This window comes from Amblyraja radiata, chromosome 26, assembly GCF_010909765.2.
Source record: "Amblyraja radiata isolate CabotCenter1 chromosome 26, sAmbRad1.1.pri, whole genome shotgun sequence".
Lineage (NCBI taxonomy): Eukaryota > Metazoa > Chordata > Chondrichthyes > Rajiformes > Rajidae > Amblyraja > Amblyraja radiata.
In genome coordinates, this window is record NC_045981.1 from 1,067,441 (window position 1) to 1,091,147 (window position 23,707).

Here is a 23,707-nt window from a genome sequence, read left to right on the forward strand (position 1 = left end):
AACTAGCATCTGCAGTTCCTTCCTACAAATTTGTTTCGATGTCGGGTGAGAGAAAGCTGGGAGTCTGCATGTGATAGGCAACATTCAGTGGGATTCCACAAGACTAGATCCTTTTTAGATGTGTATAAAATGACAGGATTTAAATATTACAGTTCAGGATTTAGTGTGCAGTTATCAAAATAGACAGCGCAATTGGTAAGAAGGAAGTGGGAAGCTGCAGAAACAATGTGTGGACCGGCTAATTGAAGACAAAAGCAGAAAGTAGAATTCACTTGGTTATGAGGTTTGAGAGGGGCTAATGAAGAAAAGTATTGATTGAATGTGGAGAGGACTAGAGGGGGATTGAAGAGCAAATCCACAAATCCCTGGAGGTTTCAAGACCAATAGATGTGGTGGATAATGTAAATGTATTGGCAAAGGCATAGAATACTTGAGTAGGGCAGTAATGTTGGAACTACGTTAAGTACTGCGTACAGTTGTAATTACTGTACTACAGGAAGGGTGTCATTGTGGTGGGAGGTTTACAAGGTTGTGGCTGGGACTGGTTTGAACAAAAGAAACCAAGGGCAGAGTCTGTAGTTGGCCAAAACCCAGCAGCTCACTGAGTGAATAGGAAAGAGACTATTGGCCTCAGCAGAGTGGGTGGCAATGTGGGGCTGTAGATTTGAATTAATTGTTCGTGGAATTAGAGGTAAGTCAGCGAAATATTTTCTTTCCCTCAGAGACGAGGAACTGCATGAAAAGTTGATTGAGATACATTGTCTTCACATTTTGTAGCTGGATGAACATTTGTGGAGCCAACACCAAAGCCATGGAGTCAACCTCAGTCTGAAACATTAACTGTTGACAAATCACATCATGGGCAAGATGGGCCAAATGGTCTCCAGTCTCGGCTGTGATTTTCCTGCAATTCTCTGAAAAGATGGTTGATTTAACATCTCTGACAGCTTAAATATTAAAGATAGACACTGGAGTAGAGAAATCGAGAACCAGAGGACATAGGTTTAGGGTGAAGGTGGAAAGATATAATAGATCTGAGGGGTAACTTTTATTTTACACAAACGTTGGTGGGTGTATGGAACGATCTAGAGGAGGAGGAGGTAGCTGAAGCAGGTACTATCGCAACATTTAAGAAAATGTACATGGATAGGATAGGTTTAGAGGGTTATGGGTAAAATATAGGCAGGTGGGACTAGTGTAGATGGGGCATATTAGTTGGTGTGGGCAAGTTGGGCCGAATGGCCTGTTTCCACACTATGACTATGATTGAATGGGAGCATCTTGCCAAACTGCAAACAGCCACACAGAGAGATGCAAGTTCAGTGCAGACAGACCCGATGGTTGGGACTGAACCTGCGATGCTGGAGTTCTGAGGCAGTCGCACTACCTGCTCCCACTGTGCCCTACTTGTTGTTTGACAACTCTTTACTTATTCAAAGTCATAATTCAAAGCATGAGGGGTCATTGGTGAAGCTGCCTCCTGTCCCACCTTCCACCTTTTTGAAACTGATTTGATTTCAGCTGGTGCATTATATATATATTTTTTTTTAAAGTAGCATTGCTCATTTTCTGGATGAATATCTTTCATAATCTGCTCACATTTACCACTATTGTGCTGTTTCTGTTGTCAGTGATAGACTAACTGCTCACTATTGACCTTGAAGGAAGATCCTGAGACAGAACCTTTATCCCAGGCTGGGAATGTCAAATACTAGCCAGCTGCAAGGAGAGATGGGACAGGCTTGGATTATTTTCTCTGGAACGCTGCAGATTGAGGGGAAACCTGATAGCTGTTTATAACATTAAGAACTTTTTTTTAATCAGGATGGAAATGTCAAAGACTAGAGTCAGAGAGGCTAGTCAGTTTAAAGGAGTGTGCAAGGCGGATTATTTAGAGCATAGAGCTCCAGGAACATGCTGCCAGGAATGTGAAACTGTTACAATAGTGGTGTTTAAGAGGCTTTTAGATAGGCACAGGGAATGGAGGGATATGGATCATGTGCTGGCTGATAAGAGTTGATCTTTGCATCCTGTTTGGCATGGACATTGTGAGCCCAAGTGCCTGTACTGTACTGGTCTACATATCCAGCCTTCTCTGCTGGTGAAATGTCCCTTTGCTGAGCTAGATTGCTAACAGGTGTCAGTTCCAGAGGACCTTGAGTGTCGATCAGCAGTAATCTTATCCAGTAAAACACACAGAATACTCAGCGGGTCGGGCAGCATCTCTGGAGGTCACGGATAAGTGATGTTTGGGGTCGGGATTTGTCTTCAGATGGAGCTTCAATCAGATTGAACAATTCTCAGTTAGCAAACTCTGAAGCGAAAGGCAGATTATCTAACTAACACATTGCAGAGTGCAAGATTAGATTGAACACAAGGTAAAAGCTAAAGCTTAATCTTTACATGCAGAGCTTTTGAAAAATAATATGATAAAATACAACTTTACTCAGCTGAAAGTATCTTGATCCACATGCTCAATGCAACTTCCCAAGGCCAGAATGATGGGATGGTAAATTATAGCTGAGTACATCGATGTTAACCTTCAGGCCACTTCGGGATTGTTACAGGGACTGTCAGTGGGCCGAATTGCACCAACTCAGGCTGATGTTTCATGAATCTCTTTCAGGTAAGTGAGTCATTACCGTGTGTGGGTACATTAAGTTTGGAGTGTACCGTTGAGCAGACCACAAGACAGGGGAGCAGAATCAGGCCATTCAGCCCATTCACACTGCTCTGCCATTAGATCATGGCTGATCTATTTTTCATCTCATCTCCATTCTGCCTTCTCCCCGTAACCTTTGATGCCCTTACTAACCAATCTCCGCTTTAAAAATACGTCACGTTTGGCAATGAATTCCAAAGATTCACTGATTAAACAAATTCCTCCTCATCTCATTTTCTAAAGATCTGTCCTTTTATTCTGAGGCTGTGCCCTCTGGTCCTGGCCTCTCCCACTACTGGAATCATCCCGGGGCTGATGATGACGAATACACCAGGAGTCTGTAGGCAGATCATAAATATGCTGACATTCCCGGCATTGCGAAGGGAATTCTGTCCCAGTGACCTCTCACCAGCTCGATCTCTGCAGGATTGGAATTTCCACTCACTGTCTACCCAGAGACAGGGTGGAGAGAAGATGTTTGCCTCATTTTAATATTCCATTAATATCTTGGTGTTTTAATGATTCTAACTCTGGGCTTCTGGAGGGATTTCAAATCTTTTTGGTGTGAATCAAACTCTGGTCAGAAAATGTCAAGAGGTCTGGGACCGTCCTTGAATTCACTGATCCAACGGCAGTGAATCAGAGGATAACAAGCACGACTTGACTCCTTACTATCACTCCTTACCAAGAAACCCAGACTCTCACTAGTCTTTGGTTGAGAATTTCAGCCACCTATTGCCAATGTCATTGAGAGTTCAGCCATATTTTTGTTTTGCAATTTCTTTATACAAAAGATCTTTTGACTACGTTTTTACTGTCGATTATTCTGACAAAACTAATCCTGAATTAAATATTCAGCCTGAAAGATGGCCCAGAGATGCTGTTGTCTTTTGGCTCCTCGTCCCTGCTTTGATTCTGATCTCTGATGCTTTCTGTGGAGTTGGCACGTCACCCACTTGATTGCATCTTCCTCCTTTGGGTATTCTGCCTTCCCACAACCAGACACAAGGAACGGCTGATGCTGGAATCTTGAGCAAAAAACACATAGTGCTGGAGGAACTCAATGGTTCAGGCAGGATCTCTGGAGGAGTCAGATAGGCGATGTTTTGGGAACTTTGTGGATCCCGACCTGCAATATCTCTTGTTCATTCCCTCCAGAGATGCCGCATGACCCGCTGAGTTCTTCCAACCCTTTGTATTAAATTCTCACAACTGTTGGTCAACTCAAGCTTCAATAATAGCAAATGGAGAGGAGACTTTTAATTCATTTTCATAAGTGGCCACTGGATTGAATATGAAGTCTATGTCTGAGTTGACTGCGAGTGAAATTCAGACATAAATTGAATAAAATAATAAATAAAACAGATTTGCTCAAGATTTTGCTCAAAAAATTTCTTTTCCACTTCCACATCTCTTTAAGAGGTTCTCCAAAACCTTGGTGTGCAGGAAGGAACTGCAGATGCTGGTTTTAACCAAAGATAGACACAAAAAGCTGGAGTAACTCAACGGGTCAGGCAGCATCTCTGGAGAAAAGGAATAGGTGATATTTCAGGTGAAGAAAGGTCTCGACCCGAAACGTCACCTATTCCTTTTCTCTAGAGATGCTGCCTGACCCGCTGAGTTAGTCCAGCATTTTGTGGCCATCTCTAAAACCTTTACCAGTTATGGCTCCACGGTTTTTAAGGTTGCGTTGAGGAAAGACATCAACCTTTTCTGAAGATAGACACAAAATGCTGGAGTAACTCAGCGAGACAGGCAGCATCTCTGGAGAGAAGCATCTCTGGAGACGTTTCAGGTTGAGACCCTTCTTCAGACTGGAGTTGCTCAATTTCTATCAGTTTTTTATTTCAGTTGCTTGCTTCTCCACGCAAATCTAATCTTCTTGATGGATGGTAGGAAGAGAGCCACAAAAGCAAGGACTCCAGCAGAGCCAAATTGGCAGCAACGACTGACTTGTATTTATCAACCCTTCCAAGTACCTCTCATGCATTGAATTACTGAACTGCACAAGAACCTAGCATTCTGGACAAACCTATCCAATTTGATTTAAGGTGTATCAAATGAAACAGCCTTCATTCAGTTGACCTATTTTTGTTGAGATGGATTGATTTGGGGACGATCAAACATCCTGATGCTCTTCAACTATTCTTTTTTACAGGCTCCACGTTGTTTGACTGCATTTGGAATCCTTTCGCTGGAATAAACCCATCGATAATTAGTATCTGGGCAAATCCGTGGATATACCTTGTGACCCTGAATAGACACAAATTGCTGGAGTAACTTGGCAGATAAGGCAGCATGTCTGGAGAAAAAGGATGTGACATTTCAGGGTCGGAACCCTTCTTCAGACTCTGGACATCACCAGAGCAAACTCGTACCATAGAACTTCTTAAGAACAAACTACGATGCTTTCATGGAAAGAATGGAAAAATCAAATACTAGCGGGCATAGCTTTAAGGTGAGTGGGGCAGTTTACAGGAAATGCACGGGGCAACTTTCTTTCACAGAGGGAGGCGAGTGCTTGGAACGTGCTGCCAGGGTTGCTGCTTGAGGCAGATATGACGGTGACATTTAAGAGGCGTTTGGATATATGGGGAATGGAGGGATATGGATTATGTGCAGGTAGATGAGATGAATTTGAAGAAGGGTCTTTACCTGAAACATCACCTCTCCAGAGATGCCACCCATCCCGCTGAGCTACTCCAGCATTTTGTGTCTATCTTAGGTAAGAGATGGTCTTGGCATCAGGTTTGGCACAGACATTGTGGGCCGAAGGGCCTTTACTTGTGCTGTTCTGTTCTATGTTCTAACACTAAGACTTGATTCTAATTGTACTGCAGTTATATTAAAATACATTCAACATATCTACTTCCCAATTAGCATGCCCTCCAATCATACTTGTGTATAAGTTAATGAGATGCTCCACAATTTGTATTGAAAGAAGCTTTGGATTTTAAATGAATATTCTTTCCTTTTATTGCAGAATAAATCATGTCTTGATATGAGGCACAGATGTGAAGCCAAGACAGTCTACATCAGTGGAAACAGGATGTGGAAGGAGCATTATTTGTCTTTTGTCTGAAGCAGGATTTGAGTAAGTCACACCAGTCTTTGCAATCATCTTTCAATGCTGAATCAAAATGGAGAGAAATCTGGAATGCTGTCCACGAGTAAATGCAGAGACCATATCTTTCCTACAAATACAATTATTAGTAGGAAGGAACTGCAGATGCAGGTTTACACCAAAGATAGGCACAAAATGCTGAAAGATCTCAGCAGGACAGGCTGAAGAAGGGTCTCCACCTGAAATATCTCTCCTTCCTTCTATCCAGAGATGCTGCCTGTCCCGCTGAGTTACTCCAGCATTTTGTGTCTAACTTCAAAGAAAATTATTAGGCTGCTGTTCAGCTCACCTCAGTTTCCCCTGTGAAACCTTTTGAAGGGCTTGAGGTAAATAAGCAACCTACCTAATATCTACAGCCATACATATAACCATATAACAATTACAGCACGGAAACAGGCCATCTCGACCCTTCTAGTCCGTGCCGAACACGTATTCTCCCCTAGTCCCATATACCTGCGCTCAGACCATAGCCCTCCATTCCTTTCCCGTCCTTATAACTATCCAATTTATTTTTATTTATATTTAAATGAATTTTTGGTAAATATTTAAATATAATTAAAACGTTCTACTTTTGAGTCCCAATTGGTAATCAAAGTTATGTGCAACTTTTGAATCATGGTTTATATTGTTACAAGTCACTGTATCTATCAGAATCAAGAGTGTTTAGAATAGAATAGAATAGAATTACCTTTATTGTCATTCAGACCTTACGGTCTGAACGAAATTTCGTGCCTGCAGTCATACATACAATCATACAATAATAAACAACAACAAACACAAATTAACATCCACCACAGTGAGTCCTCCAAGCACCTCCTCACTGTGGTGGAGGCAAAAATCTTAGGGCTGCAGTCTCTTCCCTCCTCTTCTCCCTCTGCGCTGAGGCGATACCCCACCGGGCGATGGCACAAACAGTCCCGCGGCTCACCGAGCCCCGCAACGGGCCGGCTCAAACACCGCGGCCCGGGGTGGTCGAAGCTGCCGCCCTCCAGTCCAGCTGACGCAGCCGCTGGCCCATGGCTGAACCCCGGACTCAGGTCACCGCCGCCAGAATGCCGTCCCTGCCACTGGAGCACCGTTCCAGGCCCGAGCCGGATCGCCCTCACGTGAGTGCCGTTCCTCCCTCGAGCTGGGCCACTCCGACAGGAGCGCCGTACCTCCCTCGAGCTGGGCCGCCCCGATGGGAGCACCGTTCCACCCTCGAGCTGGGCCGCTCCGACAGGAGCGCCGTACCTCCCTCGAGCTGGGCCGCCCCGACGGGAGCACCACAGCCCCTCACGGGAGCGCTGTTCCAGCCCCGAGCCGGGCCGCCCTCACGGGAGCGAGCCCAGGGCAAGTCCTGACTGGCTCTGCCTCCGGAGTCTCGAGGTCGCCAGCTCCGCCATTAGGCCTCAGCGCAGACGGAGGCAGAGAAGGGGGATACGACAAAAAAGTCGCATTCCCCCGAAGGGAGAGACAGCAAGCCCTGTTTCAACCCCCCCCCCCCCCCCCCCACCCCCCACCCCCCACATAAACACAACCTAAACACGAAAAACTTAACTAGACAAAACGAAAAAAAACAACACAAAAAAGTAAAAACAAACGGACTGCAGGCGAGCCGCTGCTGCCAGGGCAGTGCCGCCACTTCCGGAACGTTTAGTTGTCATATGTACCAGCAATTAAACAATGAAATTCTTACTTGTAGCAGCACAAGTCCTGTAAATACAATACTCGTAGTTAATAAATAATAAACAAAAATTCTATAAATTAATAACTCCATTACTAATGCAAAAATAACCCCAACATCAGTGCAATCAAAGATGGTCCATAGTAGAGGTTAGTGATGTGTAGTGTTCAAGATCCTCTGGTTGGCGGGAAGAAGCTGTTCTTGAACCTGATGGTAACCAGGTCACTGGTGAATGTGTTTCTGCAGCATACTGATGCTGAGAGTTTTCACACAACCCTGAGCCTTGTGCTGCAGGAGTCAGGTTTAATCTTCCAGCTTCTGCTAATTAGCTGCTATTCATTCATGTTTAAACCGTCTTGGAGGGAAATGCAATAACATCTTACCCATTACCAAGGAAACTCCACCCAGCCTTAGCGTTTCAGGATACATGTCACAGGTTCAAGGCCCATTCTAGGAACATTAGCACATTATTTAGGCTGTGCTTGTAGAACAAGCTGCCTTTTAGATGTCTCAGGGAGGATGTGAGAAAAACTTGTGACATTAAGTGAAATTCAGGCATGTCCTGATCATTATCCATCACTCCCTCATATTGAAAACCGGTTTTATTTTCATTTCAGATCTTCAGGATCCACGGTGTTTTTCATTTGTACTTTTAGATAACTATCCTGCTTGCACCGTTTACAGTACCTTCAGCTTCATGGAGACACGGGAGAGCAGATGCTGGAATCTGGAGCAAACAGAAGTCTGAAGAAGAATCCTGACCCGAAACGTCGCCTGTCCATTCCCTCCACAGATGCTGCCTGACCCATTGAGTTCCTCCACCACTTCCTGTTTTATTCAGGATTCCAGCACCTGCAGTTTATTGCGCTTGCAAGCAACAAACTCAGTGGATCGAGCAGCATCCGTGGAGGCAAAGGAATTGTTGATGTCTCTGGTCAAGACTCTGATGAATGGTTCAATGGTGCTGTTATTGTCACAGATGCTAACCTAACGGGACAGGCAGCATCTCAGGAGAGGTCGAAGAAGGGTCTCCACCCGAAACATCACCCATTCCTTCTCTCCAGAGTTGCTGCCTGTCCCGCTGAGTTACTGCAGCATGTTGTGTCTATCAACAAGAATACAGAGGCTGCTTGATAAACCACAGCCACAACTCTGGACATTTGTTTACATTTAGCCAGCAGCGCCACCCTGTGGGCAAAATAGGGATTAAGCTGATTGCACAACACTAATTGTGACAGTCTGAAGAAGGGTTTTGGCCCGAAACGTTGCCTATTTTTCAATTCAATTCAATTCAATTCAATTCAACTTTAATGTCATTGCACAAATACTGAGTATGGGTACAACGAAATGCAGTTTTGCGTCAGTCCGTAGTAGTGCAATATAGAAATTTTAAAAAAAAGAAGATACAGAATAATAAAAAATACGGAATAATTAAACAATGGGGACGGAGGGACCGGAGGAATCTATCGGCGGGACTCCGAGTTCAGCAATGCGACGGTATGATTGTAGAAGCTGTTCCTCATCCTACTGGTACGAGACCTGAGGCTCCTGTACCGCCTCCCTGATGGGAGGAGGGCAAACAGTCCATGGTTGGGGTGGGAGGGGTCTTTAATGATCTTCCCAGCCCGTTTCAGACACCGTTTCAGACACAGATTTCCTTCGCTCCATAGATGCTGCTGCACCCGCTGAGTTTCTCCAGCATTTTTGTGTACCACTAATTGTGACTTAACTGGTTGTTCAAACTGTGACCGACAAAAAAAATAAAATGTTTTTATACATTGAGTTCATAGAGAAGCTGGATAGTATGATGATTAAGTAATTTCAAAAGGGAACTACTTATGGCTCAGACAAAAGGGGTTATTGGTATTTTATAGATAACCTCGCTCTCTCTCTCCACCAATGTCCCTAATATTGAAGCTCTGAAGGAGACACAATGTGCTGGAGTAACGCAGCCATTCAGGCAGCATCTCTGGAGAACATGGATAAGTGATGTTTCGTGTTGGGACCCTTCTTCAGATCTCTCTATTTGCTGCACTGCACTCTTCCAAACAGACAGTGTAAGTTTGAAGAATATCAATGTTGCAGCCCCTAAACTATTGCATTTCAGATAACCAGCCTTTCCTGTTTGTGTCGATGCTATTGTAAAGTCATACAGCTAATGGCGAGGTCTGCAGATGAGATTAGTTTGACTTATCCTGTTTGGCACAGACATTGTGGGCCGAATGGCCTGTTCCTGTGCTGTTCAATGTTCTATTACCCGTAACAATAACTCGGGTTCTTTCTCAGCGGATGTTACCTGATCAACTGAGCATTTGCAATATTCTCATTTATTTCACAGACCCATCAGCAGTGCTGCCAAGTTTTGTCAGAGCATTTAAGTATTCTAGAACCTGAAAATCAGTATGTTGCTGAGGAAATCAGTATTTTTACGTGATGCCATTTTGCTGAAAAAGGTGTTATTTTTATGTGCGGTCATACCCATGTAAGAGTACAAGAATGCATAACTTTGCTACCAATTGACATGTCTTCTACACACCTTACTTGACAGTGCATTCATTGCCATCTCTTTGTGTACTGCTGTTTGAACGGCTGCTTCCTGCTTTTAGCACCAGATGATATAGAGGCCTCCCTCTCCCTCCTTCCTCTTTCCCTCCCTCTCCCTCCCACCCTCCGTCTCTCTCTCTCTCTTCCTCCCCCTCCATCTTTCCTTCCCACCCTTCCTCCCCCTCTCCCTTTTTTCTTCCTCCGTCTCTTATTCCCTCCCTCCCTCCCACTCCTTCACCCTCTCCCCTCCTCCCTCTCTCCTCCTCCCTCCCCTAACAGTCTGTGATCCATAGCGTGGTGGCCATAGCACTATGTGTATAGGCAATAACGCTCCAGCTGGGAGCGCTGTACGTTTAAATTCCCACGCGTTAAACTGACAGCGATGTTTAAACCTGTAGCGGGACAGGCAGATCAAAGCTTACAAAAATAACCATCCAGATCTTGAAATGTAACACACTAATAGATTTAATCTGCTATAATTTTTACAGTTACATTATGACTCTTTATATCCTTGCATTTTTTAAGCAGCAAGATGAAACAGTAAGTTGGGCCGAATTTTTGAAAATCCGTATTTTACAAAGCAAATCTGTACATCCGTATTCTGATCGCATTTCCGTACAAAATACAGAATACTTGGCTGCTCCGCATCAGGTTCTGCATTCTTTACCTCACAGTTTCAGGGCCACCTCGTCAGATCAGTACCAACAATATTTAGTGCTTTTATTTCAGATTTCAATCTCCTGGTTTTTGCTTTTCTTACTAACACCACCATGTGAAACCGAGTGCTGTTATCCACCCACTGTGCTGTTCCCCTGCAATTGATTTGACCGTGTGTTTGCTGCTGCGGACTTGTCACGGCTGTTTGGCATTCTATTTCTTTGTGCAGCAGAGTCGCTGAAGGAGAAGGCATGTCATAAGGAATAGTAGAATTAGGCCATTGGGCACAACAAGTTTACTCCGCCATCCAATCATGTCTGATCTATCTCTCCCTCCTAACCCCAATCTCCTGCCTTCTCCCCATAACAAAATGATGGAGTAACTCAGCTGGTCAGGCAGCATCTGTGGATACCATGGATAGGTGACGTTTCGAGTTGGGACCCTTCTTCAGACTGATTTTAGTAGGGGGGGGAGTCAGCTGGAAAAGAGGTGGGAGCAGACAAAGATTGGGTTAGCCAAGAGTAATGTGGCAGAATTTTTGAACTAATTTAAAGGACATTGGTTAATAATCCGTCAATGTGAACTGCTTCTGTCCTACTTCCACAGTGCTGCTGGGACGGAGTTCCAGGATATGGAGCAGAGATAATTGTAGAATTGGGAATATATTTTCAAGGCAGGTTGGTGTGTGACTTAGACAATCCTGCACATGCTAGTGTTTTCATGTCAGATACTCGGTTAGTTTATTGCCATTTACACCAGCGTGCTTTGAAATTCCTCGTTCTCTTGAAGCTCACTGAGTAAACGGTGTAATGACAAATATATGTATTTAATAATGTGATGGGACTGCATTGAGGATGCACAAGTGGAATACTCCACAGGTAAGAGCTGAACTTGCTGAATAATTCAATTTTTATGAGGTATAAGATGTCAAGAACTATTCTATAACTGAGGCCGTCTTGATCTGGAGGTTACTATTTGAGTTATTTAAACATTTTGCTTGACCTTACCTGGGATCCTGTCAGTGAATAAAAAATCTTTATTGGTCTCACATCCCAGCTCATTACTGTTCCCAGGCATTCCACCCATCCTGATCTATTTACAAATCCAACATCTTTGTTCCAACTAAACGATGCGTTTAGCAATCTTTGTGCTCTATCGTAGTCCTTTAGGCTTCATGAATGATAAGCCTTGCACAGACCTATCAGCAAGCCTCAGTGACACAGTCTTTTAACTCCTTTTCTGGCACCACACCATTTTCAGCATTATGTAATGATTATGAACGGAAATCTGTTGACCTTAAACAATGAGCCCTGCATATAACATCCGACCCTGAGCCAATTTAGCTGAAACAAACCTTATTATAAAATACACCAAATGGAAGCAAAAATAACACAGGAAACAGGATAGTGTGGAAATGAAATGCATATCACAAATAAAACAAAGTACCAGTATAAATAGGCAAGGTTTATTTCCAATTCCACCCTTTGATACTTGGGTTTCGTACAAATTAATAATCAGTGTTCAGTGCCAAATTTACTAAGGCTTAATCTGTACTACTTTAAAAAATAATAAAATTTAGTATGATGCTTTTGTCAGGCTTACCAATAGTGACTCTAGCCTGTATCCTGTGATGTTTTAACAGACTAACACACTGCAGCTGTTGAAAGAACACATTTATTATCGCAAGATTAAACAGCAGATTCTACAACAGATCATGATTCGTTACAACCGTGTATGGTAAACTTTCATTTATTAAACATGCCATATAGAATCTGAATAAATAATGCTACAAAGCACAAGCTATGTACAAGTGTCTTGAGAGTTGTGTTTACAAACATATACAGTAACACAATGTAAACAGGCAACACAATTCTGAATTATGCAAAAAAAAAAGTAAAAGTGATTTGAGTTGATGCATAGAAACAAATGCCGCAAATAATTCAAACAAAGTGTATATGTTTTAGTTATCCAACATCTGCATTTTTTTAAAAACAAACCATTTGCACTTAAATAGTGCTTAAATATATCTTAATAAATCTGACATTAGAAATCAAAAATTTTACAGTACAACATAAAAATTACAGGAATTGGTGTTTTAAAATATCACCAAGTCCAGGCACATAAGCAAGAAACCTAGACCAACTATCTGGAGAGTTACAACCTTACAGGTGGCATGAACAAAGACCATATATACCACATTGTCTTTCAATATGTCGACTTTGCCAATACTGCTTGTAAGTTAAATTTCGAATGCTCAATATACAAGTTTGTTGCTGTAACGCACAATAGGAATAGCATTAATGTGGATATGAAATCTAACGTTACATTATCAGAGGTAAAGAAGGCAAACCAGTAAACTGAAAATCTTGTCCGGAACAAATGAAACAGAAGTCCAGAAATTCCTACACACTGCAGTGCACTCCATTGGTAGCCAGCTGGTAACCAACTGGTTATCCTGTTGATAGACATTTTTGTTTAAAAAAAAGGTGCAGTATGGCTATCAGACACTGAGTGGCAGCATGCCAGGTGGGGAGGAAGGTGGAGCTGATCCAATTCCAGCAGGTCCTTGGTCTAGACCATTTACTGCCCTACATTCAACAAAAGAAACTTGTTACATTCAAGTATTTTGTGCAGTAACTGACATCAACAGACCTGGCACAAATGCGATCAAGATTCAAATGTTAATTATCACTGTCTCAAGACAATCATCTGGTTCGCTATTAGATCTGGCTTGAATGTAAAACACAATATATAGACTAGTCAATTCACTTGCTTTGGTTTCCTGTTGGGTCTATTTCTGGAGATTCGACTTCCTTCAATACTCTGTCTGCATCCTGCAGTATTGTCTGGCCTTGAAAATTAAAGAGCTGCATTACTGTCCTACAATGGTAACCTGGCAAATGTCCACATGGAAATATGAATGCTACTGGAAAATCATTACTTCTAAATTATAACTAAATTGCTTATTATTAGAAATTATAGTGTAAAACATGATAATTAACATTATTTCAAACTTCAGTTGAACTATTGCTCTGGTTTAGTACAACATGCAAGTTGAAAAATGTATAAATCTAACTTGAGTTTGAAATGCCTATGGATTATCTGCATGGTGATATTATAATGAATTTGAAAAGGGAAACAGTGACTTTCATATACAAGTTAATTTTCATATCAACATTACAATTATAATCACCTTTATCTAATCATTAGATTTGTCCAGATGCAATTAATTTAATGTAAAATTGCAGAAAACTTTGAGGAAATGTACAGTACACACTTGTTAGTACTAGTTTAGCCATGCCTCAGCTTTTAAGTTGTTTTTTAAAAGCATTTTGCCTGGGCAGAATCAATTTCAAGTTGGTCTTTTATTCTGATCCAGAAAATGGTTCTTGTTCAGTTCTTTTTTTGATTATATAAATACTGGCATAAAGTTGGAAGTTTAAATTTGCATTTAGAAATAATTTTCAAAGTTTAGGCCAGCACACAAAGCTTTAGTTTTGTGTATGAAGGAACTGCAGATGAGGGTTTAAACCAAAGATGGACACAAAATGCTGTAGTAACTCAGCAGGACAGACAGCAGCTCTGGGGAGAAGGATGGGCGACGTTTCTGGTCGAGACCCATCTTCAGCCCAAAGAATCTTCTCTCCAGAGATGCTGCCTGTCCCGCTGAGTTACTCCAGCATTTTGTGTCTATCTAAGCTTTAGTTTTGACTTGATCATTCACCTGCACATTAGTACGCAGTCCTTGTGTTATGCAAATATGAGGACTGACCAAAAAAAACATGTACAATGAGAGAATTTACCTAGAAACTAAAATGCGTTACTGTGTATTTGCCATTATTTCTGCAAAGATAACCGTGAATACCTGAAGTAATAATATTACACAGCATATGGCTGAAAAAAAGAAATATAATTTTAGGATTCACAATGCTAGCTACTTGTCCTTTCAACATTGCGAATCCTAAACTATCCACGGCCACTTGCCCCATTCAATTTTGTTCAAGATTTTAAATCTGCTGCATTTAATGCAGTTTTGCACTATGGACGCTACAACAGTGGTTACAATTGTACCAATAAAAACCGACCGAGGTGGTTTAGAAAGCAGCGTTCCCAAACAAAATTTGACACCAAGGTACAGATGACCGGAAAGCATGATCAGAGGCAGACTGACACCATAAGCAGAGCGAGATGTTTAACTTAGCTGCATTCAATGACATTACCACATGCCATGGAGTTAACCTAATAGGCAGGGACTTTAAAATTATAGGGTAATGTTTAGAAAAGTTACCAGGAGCTGAAACGAGAGGTATTATGCTAGATTTGTCCTTTCAGGATGGACTCTTATAACTTGCCACAGAACACCACAATCCCCGTGCAGTTAGTGAAATGGCAGCCTAAGTCCAGATGTTAATACTGCTCCGTTTGAATCACCATTGCAGTAGCATGCAGGTGATCACTTCAGAGAAATACAATAAAATGAATTACCCATGAGATAGTTGGTGAAAAAGACTTTCTCTTTTCTGATAAAAAGAAAACATACCGAATCAACTTCATATACATGCTGGAAACAAATTGAAGTCTAAACCAGTATAAGTTGGTTAATTACTAAAATCACTTAATTCTTAGCTGAAAGTAAATTCTTGGGAAAGAAATGTGTTGTCTTACACATGCTTAACACATGATACGATCAGCTGTGTATAGAACTTTAAAATTGCTGATCAATTTGAAACTTTAACAGAACAGAAATTAAGAGTTAAATGCATGTGTTAACAAAGAATAATTATTTTACATTTAATGTCTTGTAGATTAATTGGTTATAAAAGTTGTCCCTAACATAGGTGGATGGCAGAGAACAATTCCTGATGAAATTACTTCTCGGGATTTTACAGCAAGTAAGCAGCTCTTAAATGGACTGATCATTCTTAACTCATGACCAGAGACGGCTACTTGCCCCTGCAGTGTGCATGTAATGTAAATAACATCTGTGCAATTCCCCATTATACCCCTGCATTCTATCCCAAGGACAAAACATCTGGATAGGAATGGGAAGAGGAATCCTTGCAGTTTATTCCATACCTAAATCTGCAACACAACACACAATTCCTGCTCTAACCAGCCAATTCCATATCGATACAGAATCTAATCCAACCAGTAACATATCTAGAAATGCTATGTTCACTCTGCCATAAGCAGGGTTGCTCAACAATATCTACAGACTTATTCTACATAATAGAACTGGTTAGAAGTAAAACGATAAATGAATATCAGTTGTACAATTGGGGCAGCGCAGTGACACGTGGGTAGAGTTGCTGCCTTACAACACCAGAGACCCGGGTTCGATCCTGACTACGTACGGGTGTTGTCTGTATGGAGTTTGTACGTTCTCCCTGTGACCGTGAGGGTTTCCTCACACACTTCAAAGATGTACAGGTTTGTAAGTTAATTGGCTTCAGCAAAATTGTAAATTGTTCCTGTGTGTAGAGTAGTGCTAGTGTACAGGATGATTCCTGGGCCGATGGGCCTGTTTCCAAATTGTACCTCTAAAGTCTAAAGTGATGTTAAAATCAGTAAATGTTTTAATTTATGTACAGTTAGTTATGCAAGCCTTTCAGGGAGTTTTTGGATAATATTTAATTTTGTGAATTATTAAACATCTGAGTCAGGAGGGGCTTTTGCTTGGTTCATCTCCTTAAAACCCCCATGTGCCTTTCATTGGCTTTATTTTGTGCACGTTTGCTACAGGTGGGAAGGGGAATGAACTGACTTCAACAAAGCGTTTACCATCAAAGTTTGAATTGAAAGAAAATTTGCAATCTAGCTACCATAAGCAAAATGGAGCATTAAAGTTTGTGCTCTTCAGATTAACCCATTATACAACGAAAGCCTCAGATGGGAACAGCTGCAACAAAACAAAATGTAGGAGTACTGGCATGTTGAATGAAATAGTGCAAGACATTTAACTCTGCTTCTTAAATACTGTTCTATTGACGTTGACGGAAATAATGGTGGGCGGAAACAAGGATGCATATTGTGTTAAGCATGGAGAAGAGGATGCTCTTTCATACCCAAGAATCTCATTCCAGCTTTTAGATGTTTTAGGGCGATCCTAGTGTTTACGCAGCAAAATAATCACAAAACAAAAGTACATTTTGCCAAGTAAACCATACTGCAAAATAACTGGATGTGTTTTGGTCAGAAATGGTGTAGCGAATGTTGGAGAATCACTTCAAGAAACATTGTGAACTAAGGTTAAAGCTCTTTGTTATAAACATGGTATTTTAATCTGCACGATGGAATGTTAATGATCTATTATTTCATTTAGATGAATGTGTTTGTCTTATAATATAAAAGATTTTCGATGTTTCAAAATTCATGTCATCAGTTATTAAGGAAGCTGATGGCAAGTGACATTTCTAAAGCATTTTTGAGGATGTAGGTGTAACTGACAAAGCCAGCATTAATATCCCACCCGCAACATGCTGGAGGATGTGGTGAGCTAACTTTATGAACCATGGAAGTTACTGTTGAGGTGGCGATTCCCAGGAATTAGATCTAATGACGAAGAAGGAAAGGCAGTCAATTGCAGAGCAGGCAAGTGCAGAGCAGGCAAGTGTTTTATCTGAGAGGGGAAACATGCAAGTGGTGACATTCTCACTTGCCTGACACTCTCACGCTGCTTGGTGAATAACGTCACAGGTTTGGGTGTTGCCAGAGGTGCCTGGGCCTTTACTTGCTGAAGTTTGGACGGGTAAGAGGGGTTCTCATTGAAACTTACCGAATAATGAAAGTGGATGTGGAAAAGGTGTTTCCAGTAATGGGGGAGTCTAGAACCAGAGGTCTCAGCCTATGAATAAAATAACATACCTTAAGATTGGAGATGAGGAGGAATTTCTTTAGCCAGAGGACAGTGAATCTGTGGAATCCGTTGCTACAGGAGGCAGTGGAGGCCTAGACATTGGCTATTATTAAAGCATAGATTGACAGATCCTAGATTAGAAATGGCGTCAAAGGATATAGTGAGAATGCAGGAGAATGAGGTTGAGAGTGAAAAATAGATCAGCCATGATTGAATGGCGGTGTAGATTGGATGGGCTGAATGGCCTCATTCTGCTTCCACGTCTGGTCTTGGGAATTGATGCCAGTTTGTCCTGGTACATCTTTGAGTGGTTGCCAAGTGATTATTCCATCACCATGCTAACCCGTGTCAGAATGTGAATTGCCTATTATAGCATACTCGCTCTTCAACCTGTTGTAGATCTTCAGCAGGTACACAAAATTGCTGGAGGAACTCAGCGGGTGCAGCAGCATCTATGGAGCGAAGGAAATAGGCGACGTTTCGGGCCGAAACCCTTCTTCAGACTGATGGGGGGTGGGGAAAGAAAGAAGGAAAAAGGGAGGAGGAGGAGCCCGAGGGCGGGCGGATGGGAGGGTGGGAGGAGACAGCTAGAGGGTGAAGGAAGGGGAGGGGACAGCACAGTCCTTCGCTCCATAGATGCTGCTGCACCCGCTGAGTTCCTCCAGCAATTTTGTGTACCTTCGATATTCCAGCATCTGCAGTTCCCTTTTGAACACGTAGATCTTCAGCATATGTGTAGCTGATTCCAAGGTGTTTTTGGTCAATGAAGATCCCCAGGAAGTAGATAGCAGTGGACTTGGCAAATGTAATGTCATTGAATGTCAAGACAGACCACTTAGATTCTCCAGTAGATGATCAATGCTTTGCACTTGTATAGTATAGATATTACTTGTTACTTAGCAGTTCAAGCCTGAATGTTCAGTAGATCTTACTGCATACATCCATGGACAGCTTCATCAGGTGGGATTTTCAGAGTTCAATTAATTTAAACTGAAATCAATTAATTCTGTTGCTAAAACCGGTTTAGATTTTGGTGATTTGGGTTCCCATAGTAAGTTAACAAAGTTCAATCAGAAAGAGTTACTGAGTTTCAGAGTGGTAGGTGGTATGGCTTTCAATGGCCATTGGTTAGGTGTTAGAACAAGTAGAATTAATATTAACAGGTTTAACTACATAGGTTAAAAGATTTTAGCCAACTATTACTGCTCTATACAACATAGCATTATTTTCATTTTATGACAGCAATATCAACCACAAAAATGATTATAGAGATAGAAAACAAATTCTGATTCTAAATCCATACATCCAAGTCAGATCTGTTCCATGGATATTGGGTGAAGGAATATTAAAGTCCAATTCTAGTTAAATCTTCGGTTTGGTGGGGTTGAGGATTGTTTAAAAAAAATGTCATATGGATACACGCTTTAAGTTGTAGGTGGAAGGTTATCAGGAAATGTGTGGATGTGGTGTGTTAGCTTCAGTGTGATCGACCTGCCTTTGCCTAGCTGTTTAGTTCTAAAACAACAGCTAGCTAGTGGATGAAAGTGAATGCCTGAGCACCTAAAGGGGAAGTTTGCCAACCCCTTCAACAAGATGGGTGAGATTTCTGCCGGAGATCCTTCTTCAGACCCGACCTGAAATGTCACCCATTCCTTCTCTCCAGAAATGTTGCCTGTCCCGCTGAGTTACTCCAGCTTTTTGTGTCTATCTTTGGTTTAAACCAGCATCTGCAGTTTCTTCATACAGATTTAGTCCACAGGAGCTGCCTTGAGCTTCCCCTTTTCCTCACTCCAGTTTGCCATCCCACTCCTGCCTTACAGCACAGTGCAGTTATAATGTGGTTCAACGCTGCATCGTCCATCTGGGCACATGGCAGCCTTCCGGACTCAATGTCAAATGCAACAAATTCAGATTGAACTTACAGCCTAACAGTATGAACATTCAGAAAAGGTACAAACAAAGAACTGCAGATGCTGGTTTATAACAAAGGTAGACACTAAGTGCTGGAGTAGCTCAGCGGGTCAGGCTGAATCTGAAGAAGGGGCCTGACCCGAAATGTCACCCTTCCTTTTTCTGAAGAGATATGCATGACCTGCTGAGTTACTCCAGGAATTTGTGTCTATCCTTGGCATACATTGAATTCTCCAGATTTGGTAAACAAGTTTGCCAGGTTAATTCCTGGGATGGCGGGACCGACATAGAAGAAAGAATGGGTCGACTGGGCTTGCATTCACTGGAATTTAGAAGGATGAGAGGATATCTTATAGAAACATATACAATTCTTAAGGGATTGGACAGGCTAGATGCAGGCAAAATGGTCCCCATGTTGGGGAAAGTCCAGAACCAGGGGTCTAAATCGTTAATATATATTGTAAATAACTGGGGTCCCAGCACTGAGCCTTGCGGGACCCCACTGGTCACTGCCCGCCATTCTGAAAAGGACCCATTAATTCCTACACTTTGCTTCCTGTCTGCCAACCAGTTCTCTATCCATGTCAATAACCTACCCCCAATACCACGTGCTCTTATTTTGCACAGTAATCTCTTGTGTGGGACCTTGTCAAAAGCTTTTTTTGTTGTTTATTTTCTATCATGACCCGGATAAATAACTATTTCAAGTGAAATTGTGAAGGAGCAAGAAGCTTTGCAAAGGGATCAGAAACTTTATTTAGAAAGTTCCAATGAGAATGTAGCGATGTATAAGGCAAAGTACTAAGTTGGTATCAAACTAGGAAAACACATTTACATTTATCTTTCCATACAAACTTATAATTTATTTTTTATTTTGAAAGTTGCAATTGAATCAGTTTATGTCTCCCTTTCAGGCACTGCATTACAGATCACAATAATTTACAACCTTAAATCTAACCTTCCCTGATTCTTTAGCCACTACTCTATACCGATTCTTGTTTTACAGACTAGAATGGCTGTTTTATACATTAATGGACAGTAAATACTTACCCTTTGTCAAAGTACGTTGTAAAGCCTGAATTTGAAAACTTTGCATTGTTGACCATCGCGGTGCCGATGCCATTCCCTGAACTGTAACACTTCCGCGTCGCTTGGTCCTTTGCAAAATTCCTGCATGCTGCTAACTTTGATTCTAAGGCCTGGAAAGATTTATACATTAATTTAACAGGGACACAGAATGAAAATTACCACAAACAATCCTTGTTTTACATGAAATAAACACTCAACAACTTCCATCCACGCGCCCCTCTCTCCCACTACAAAAGCACTGATTTCTTAAGGGATGACTGAACAGAAGCATTCACGACAAACTTAAAATCAGCCCAGATTCTCCCTACTACAGAAGTGAAGAATGAGGAGGAAAGAGATTAGATAGCACAGAGAATATATTCTAAGTACAGAGCTTCGAAAGTGGCAAAGCAGAAGAGACATTTTCTGGGCTGCAGAATTGTTTTTATTTAGCAAGCCTTATCTTATCTCTCCTGGCAATGAATGTCATTGTGGTACAGGTCCATGGATAATAGCAATCCTTTGGCTGTTAACATTGTACATACTCAACAAATTGAATGGTGGAAGGTTGTTTACTTGAAGCTGTCTAAGTCTTTATACATTGTGCAGAGTTCACTGACAAGTTAGCCATCATCTAAAATTACTACTCTTCCCAATTATCATAATATGCAACAAAATCTAAACATTTATGAATTAATGGATTTGTAGCATTCTTCTATTTGAATATAAGTATTAAGATAATTGTTTATTCAGGCAGATCACTTGCATTTAAAGAGCACCTCCTTAAATTATTTAAAAACACATGCGATAAATTACTTTTAAGAAAAACAAAAGTTGCAATATAAAACACCGCTTACAGCCAAGCTAAATAGAAGAATACATAATTGTCGAATTTTGAATATTTTATTAATTTTCCAGTATAACACCACTGACTCTTTAGGGTACGTGTCTCCAATTTACCCTTTTTGTTGCCATAACCAATAGCTCACCATACTCCTGTAGGAAAATACTACAACAAAATGCATTTCATGATTTACAAACTTTCACTTACATTTTCCAGGATCATATTCCTGATGTAAATTGAGGGATTACATCACAACTAATGAATTATTTATGAAATGTATTAACTGTCAACCTGAGACAGTAAATAAACTGTGATTAAAAACATAAAATAGTATATTTCCTGGCAGTATCCCAGAAACAAGGTGATTAATTGACTCTGCTTTAATACAGTCAGCTGAAGATAGCAGAACATAGAGCTTCCTTGAATAGCAATGTGGAACCTAAATAGCCCTGTCCCACTGAGTTCATTCAAGAGCTCTCCCGAGTTTAAAAAAAATCAAACTCGTGGAAACACGTAGAATGTACGTAGCGGGGACGTCTCTTAGCAGCTCGTAACGCTAACAGCAGGTACTCGGTAAGCTCGGAAAGACTCGTGAAGAACTCGTACTGTGGGACAGGGCTTTAACGATTTCTTAGCAAACAGTTGTAATAATTAAAACATGGACAAATTCTAATAAAGAATACAAGGAAAGGATTAAACAGAAATGATAGAAAATATATTTTTTTATGCTTTGGCTAATGGACAACACTTCTATATTGTAAAGAAAATAAAGAGAACGGATACTTACCCCTACTTTTCTTAAAAGATCACCAACAATATTTAGTGCAGATAGTCTGGCTGATGGAGTTAAAGGAGACGTGCCATAGCCATTTGGTACAGCTGGAAAACAAAGAGCTTAATTATGGACGATGCAGATACAGTACAGCACACCCACCATAACATTCACAAATCAGTTTATATTACTGGGAGACAAAGCTTGGTTGTACACATACAGGTCTTATCTGCAGAGAATGTTGTGCAAGTTATATCAGCCATCACTATGCAAGCCTAAGATGGACACAAAATGCAGACTAACTCAGTGGGACAGGCAGCATCTCTGGAGAGCAGGAATGGGTGACTCTGAAGGGTCTCGATCCGAAACATCACCCATTCCTTCTCTCCAGAGATGCTGTCTGTCGCGCTGAGTTACGTCAGCATCTGCAGTTCCTTCCTACACATCACTATGAATGCCCATAGTATTCCATCAGCTAGCACACCTGTTTAAAGCGACGGCAAGAATCTAACTTAAGGAAGTGTCTTATCACATCTAGTTATACATTTAGGTTTTTGATAAAATCCAGTCATTGGCACAAAAGATCAGTGTGGTATGCACAGAATTTAAAGGATTGTGTGTTTTGATTTTACACACTGTAACCACAATCTGCCACCAGTCATGGTACCCACTGTATGAAATTTCAGTTTTACATCAAATATTTTGGCTTATACAGCAGAAAAAATCTTAATGTCCAATCACCTTTGTTTTCAAATTTGCTCTTATATTTTCTGCGTCAGAAATGAAACCTAGAGTAAAGGTGAGTTTCCCCATAGTAATATTTTAATTTTTAAACTAATTCTCTAAAGTGCTAATTCTCTGCATGGCAGATTTAGAAATAAGTGAATGAGTTTGACTGGAAACTAAGTGAGAATAAAATGGGTGCAATTTCTACCTAGATGACCAATTAATTGTATCTAAATCTGAAGCCCGATCCAGAATAATTCAAAACAGGGATTGATAACTTGCTTTGCTTTAAAGTTGACTGTTCATGAGTAATCAAATCAATGCATTTTGTAACCTCTGGTCAATCTCCCTCAATACACACTGAACATTGTTTTAAGTGTCAACACACCCAAGGGACTAAATATGTATTTAAATAAAGTGGTTATTTGGTTACTTACTATGAGTCATGAGTTCACCCATTTCAAATTTATATGTTTGCAAAGTCAGGCAATTAACACTATATTTAATCATGTCAAGTACAACACATAACACTTGGCATGGTTTGGACATGGGTAAACAATACCCCGTGGATGTCATTGCATTTATAGCCATAGGAACATGTCTTTACCATTCTGAGATTCTTAAATAGTAACATTAAAGTCACCTCATCGTGCAATCATTCCACATTCAATTTGGGCACATGGCTTCAAGAGTGGAGTGGTGGGTCAATGATCAGCACCAAATGGATGACTTATTGAACAATTCCATTTTATCAAAACCCATCCAAGTCAAATTGCTGGCCATCTTAGACATTTGCCAGTTTAGTGTAAACATAACAAGCAATCCATACAAACGTAGAAGAAATTCTGGTACTCATCAGAAAACTTGTGTCACACAC

At 41.1% G+C, this 23,707-nt stretch overlaps 1 protein-coding gene across 5 annotated transcripts in view; it reads right to left on the reverse strand.

The window, feature by feature from the left end:
• Positions 1-12,099: 12,099 nt before the first annotated feature.
• The window catches only part of ndel1 (nudE neurodevelopment protein 1 like 1), a 38,575-nt gene continuing 26,967 nt past the window's right edge, over positions 12,100-23,707 (reverse strand). For 2 of the 5 annotated variants that reach the window (XM_033044024.1, XM_033044026.1), the window contains exons 7-10: positions 22,120-22,211; positions 20,471-20,619; positions 13,427-13,504; positions 12,100-13,241 (exon numbers count right to left, since the gene is read on the reverse strand). In XM_033044024.1, the coding sequence (XP_032899915.1) occupies positions 13,154-13,241; positions 13,427-13,504; positions 20,471-20,619; positions 22,120-22,211 (407 nt within the window). In that variant the 3' untranslated portion in view covers positions 12,100-13,153. Of the gene's footprint in view, positions 13,242-13,426; positions 13,505-15,138; positions 15,174-20,470; positions 20,620-22,119; positions 22,212-23,707 lie in introns of all 5 variants that reach the window. The other 3 variants (XM_033044027.1, XM_033044029.1, XM_033044028.1) reach the window with 3 other exon arrangements.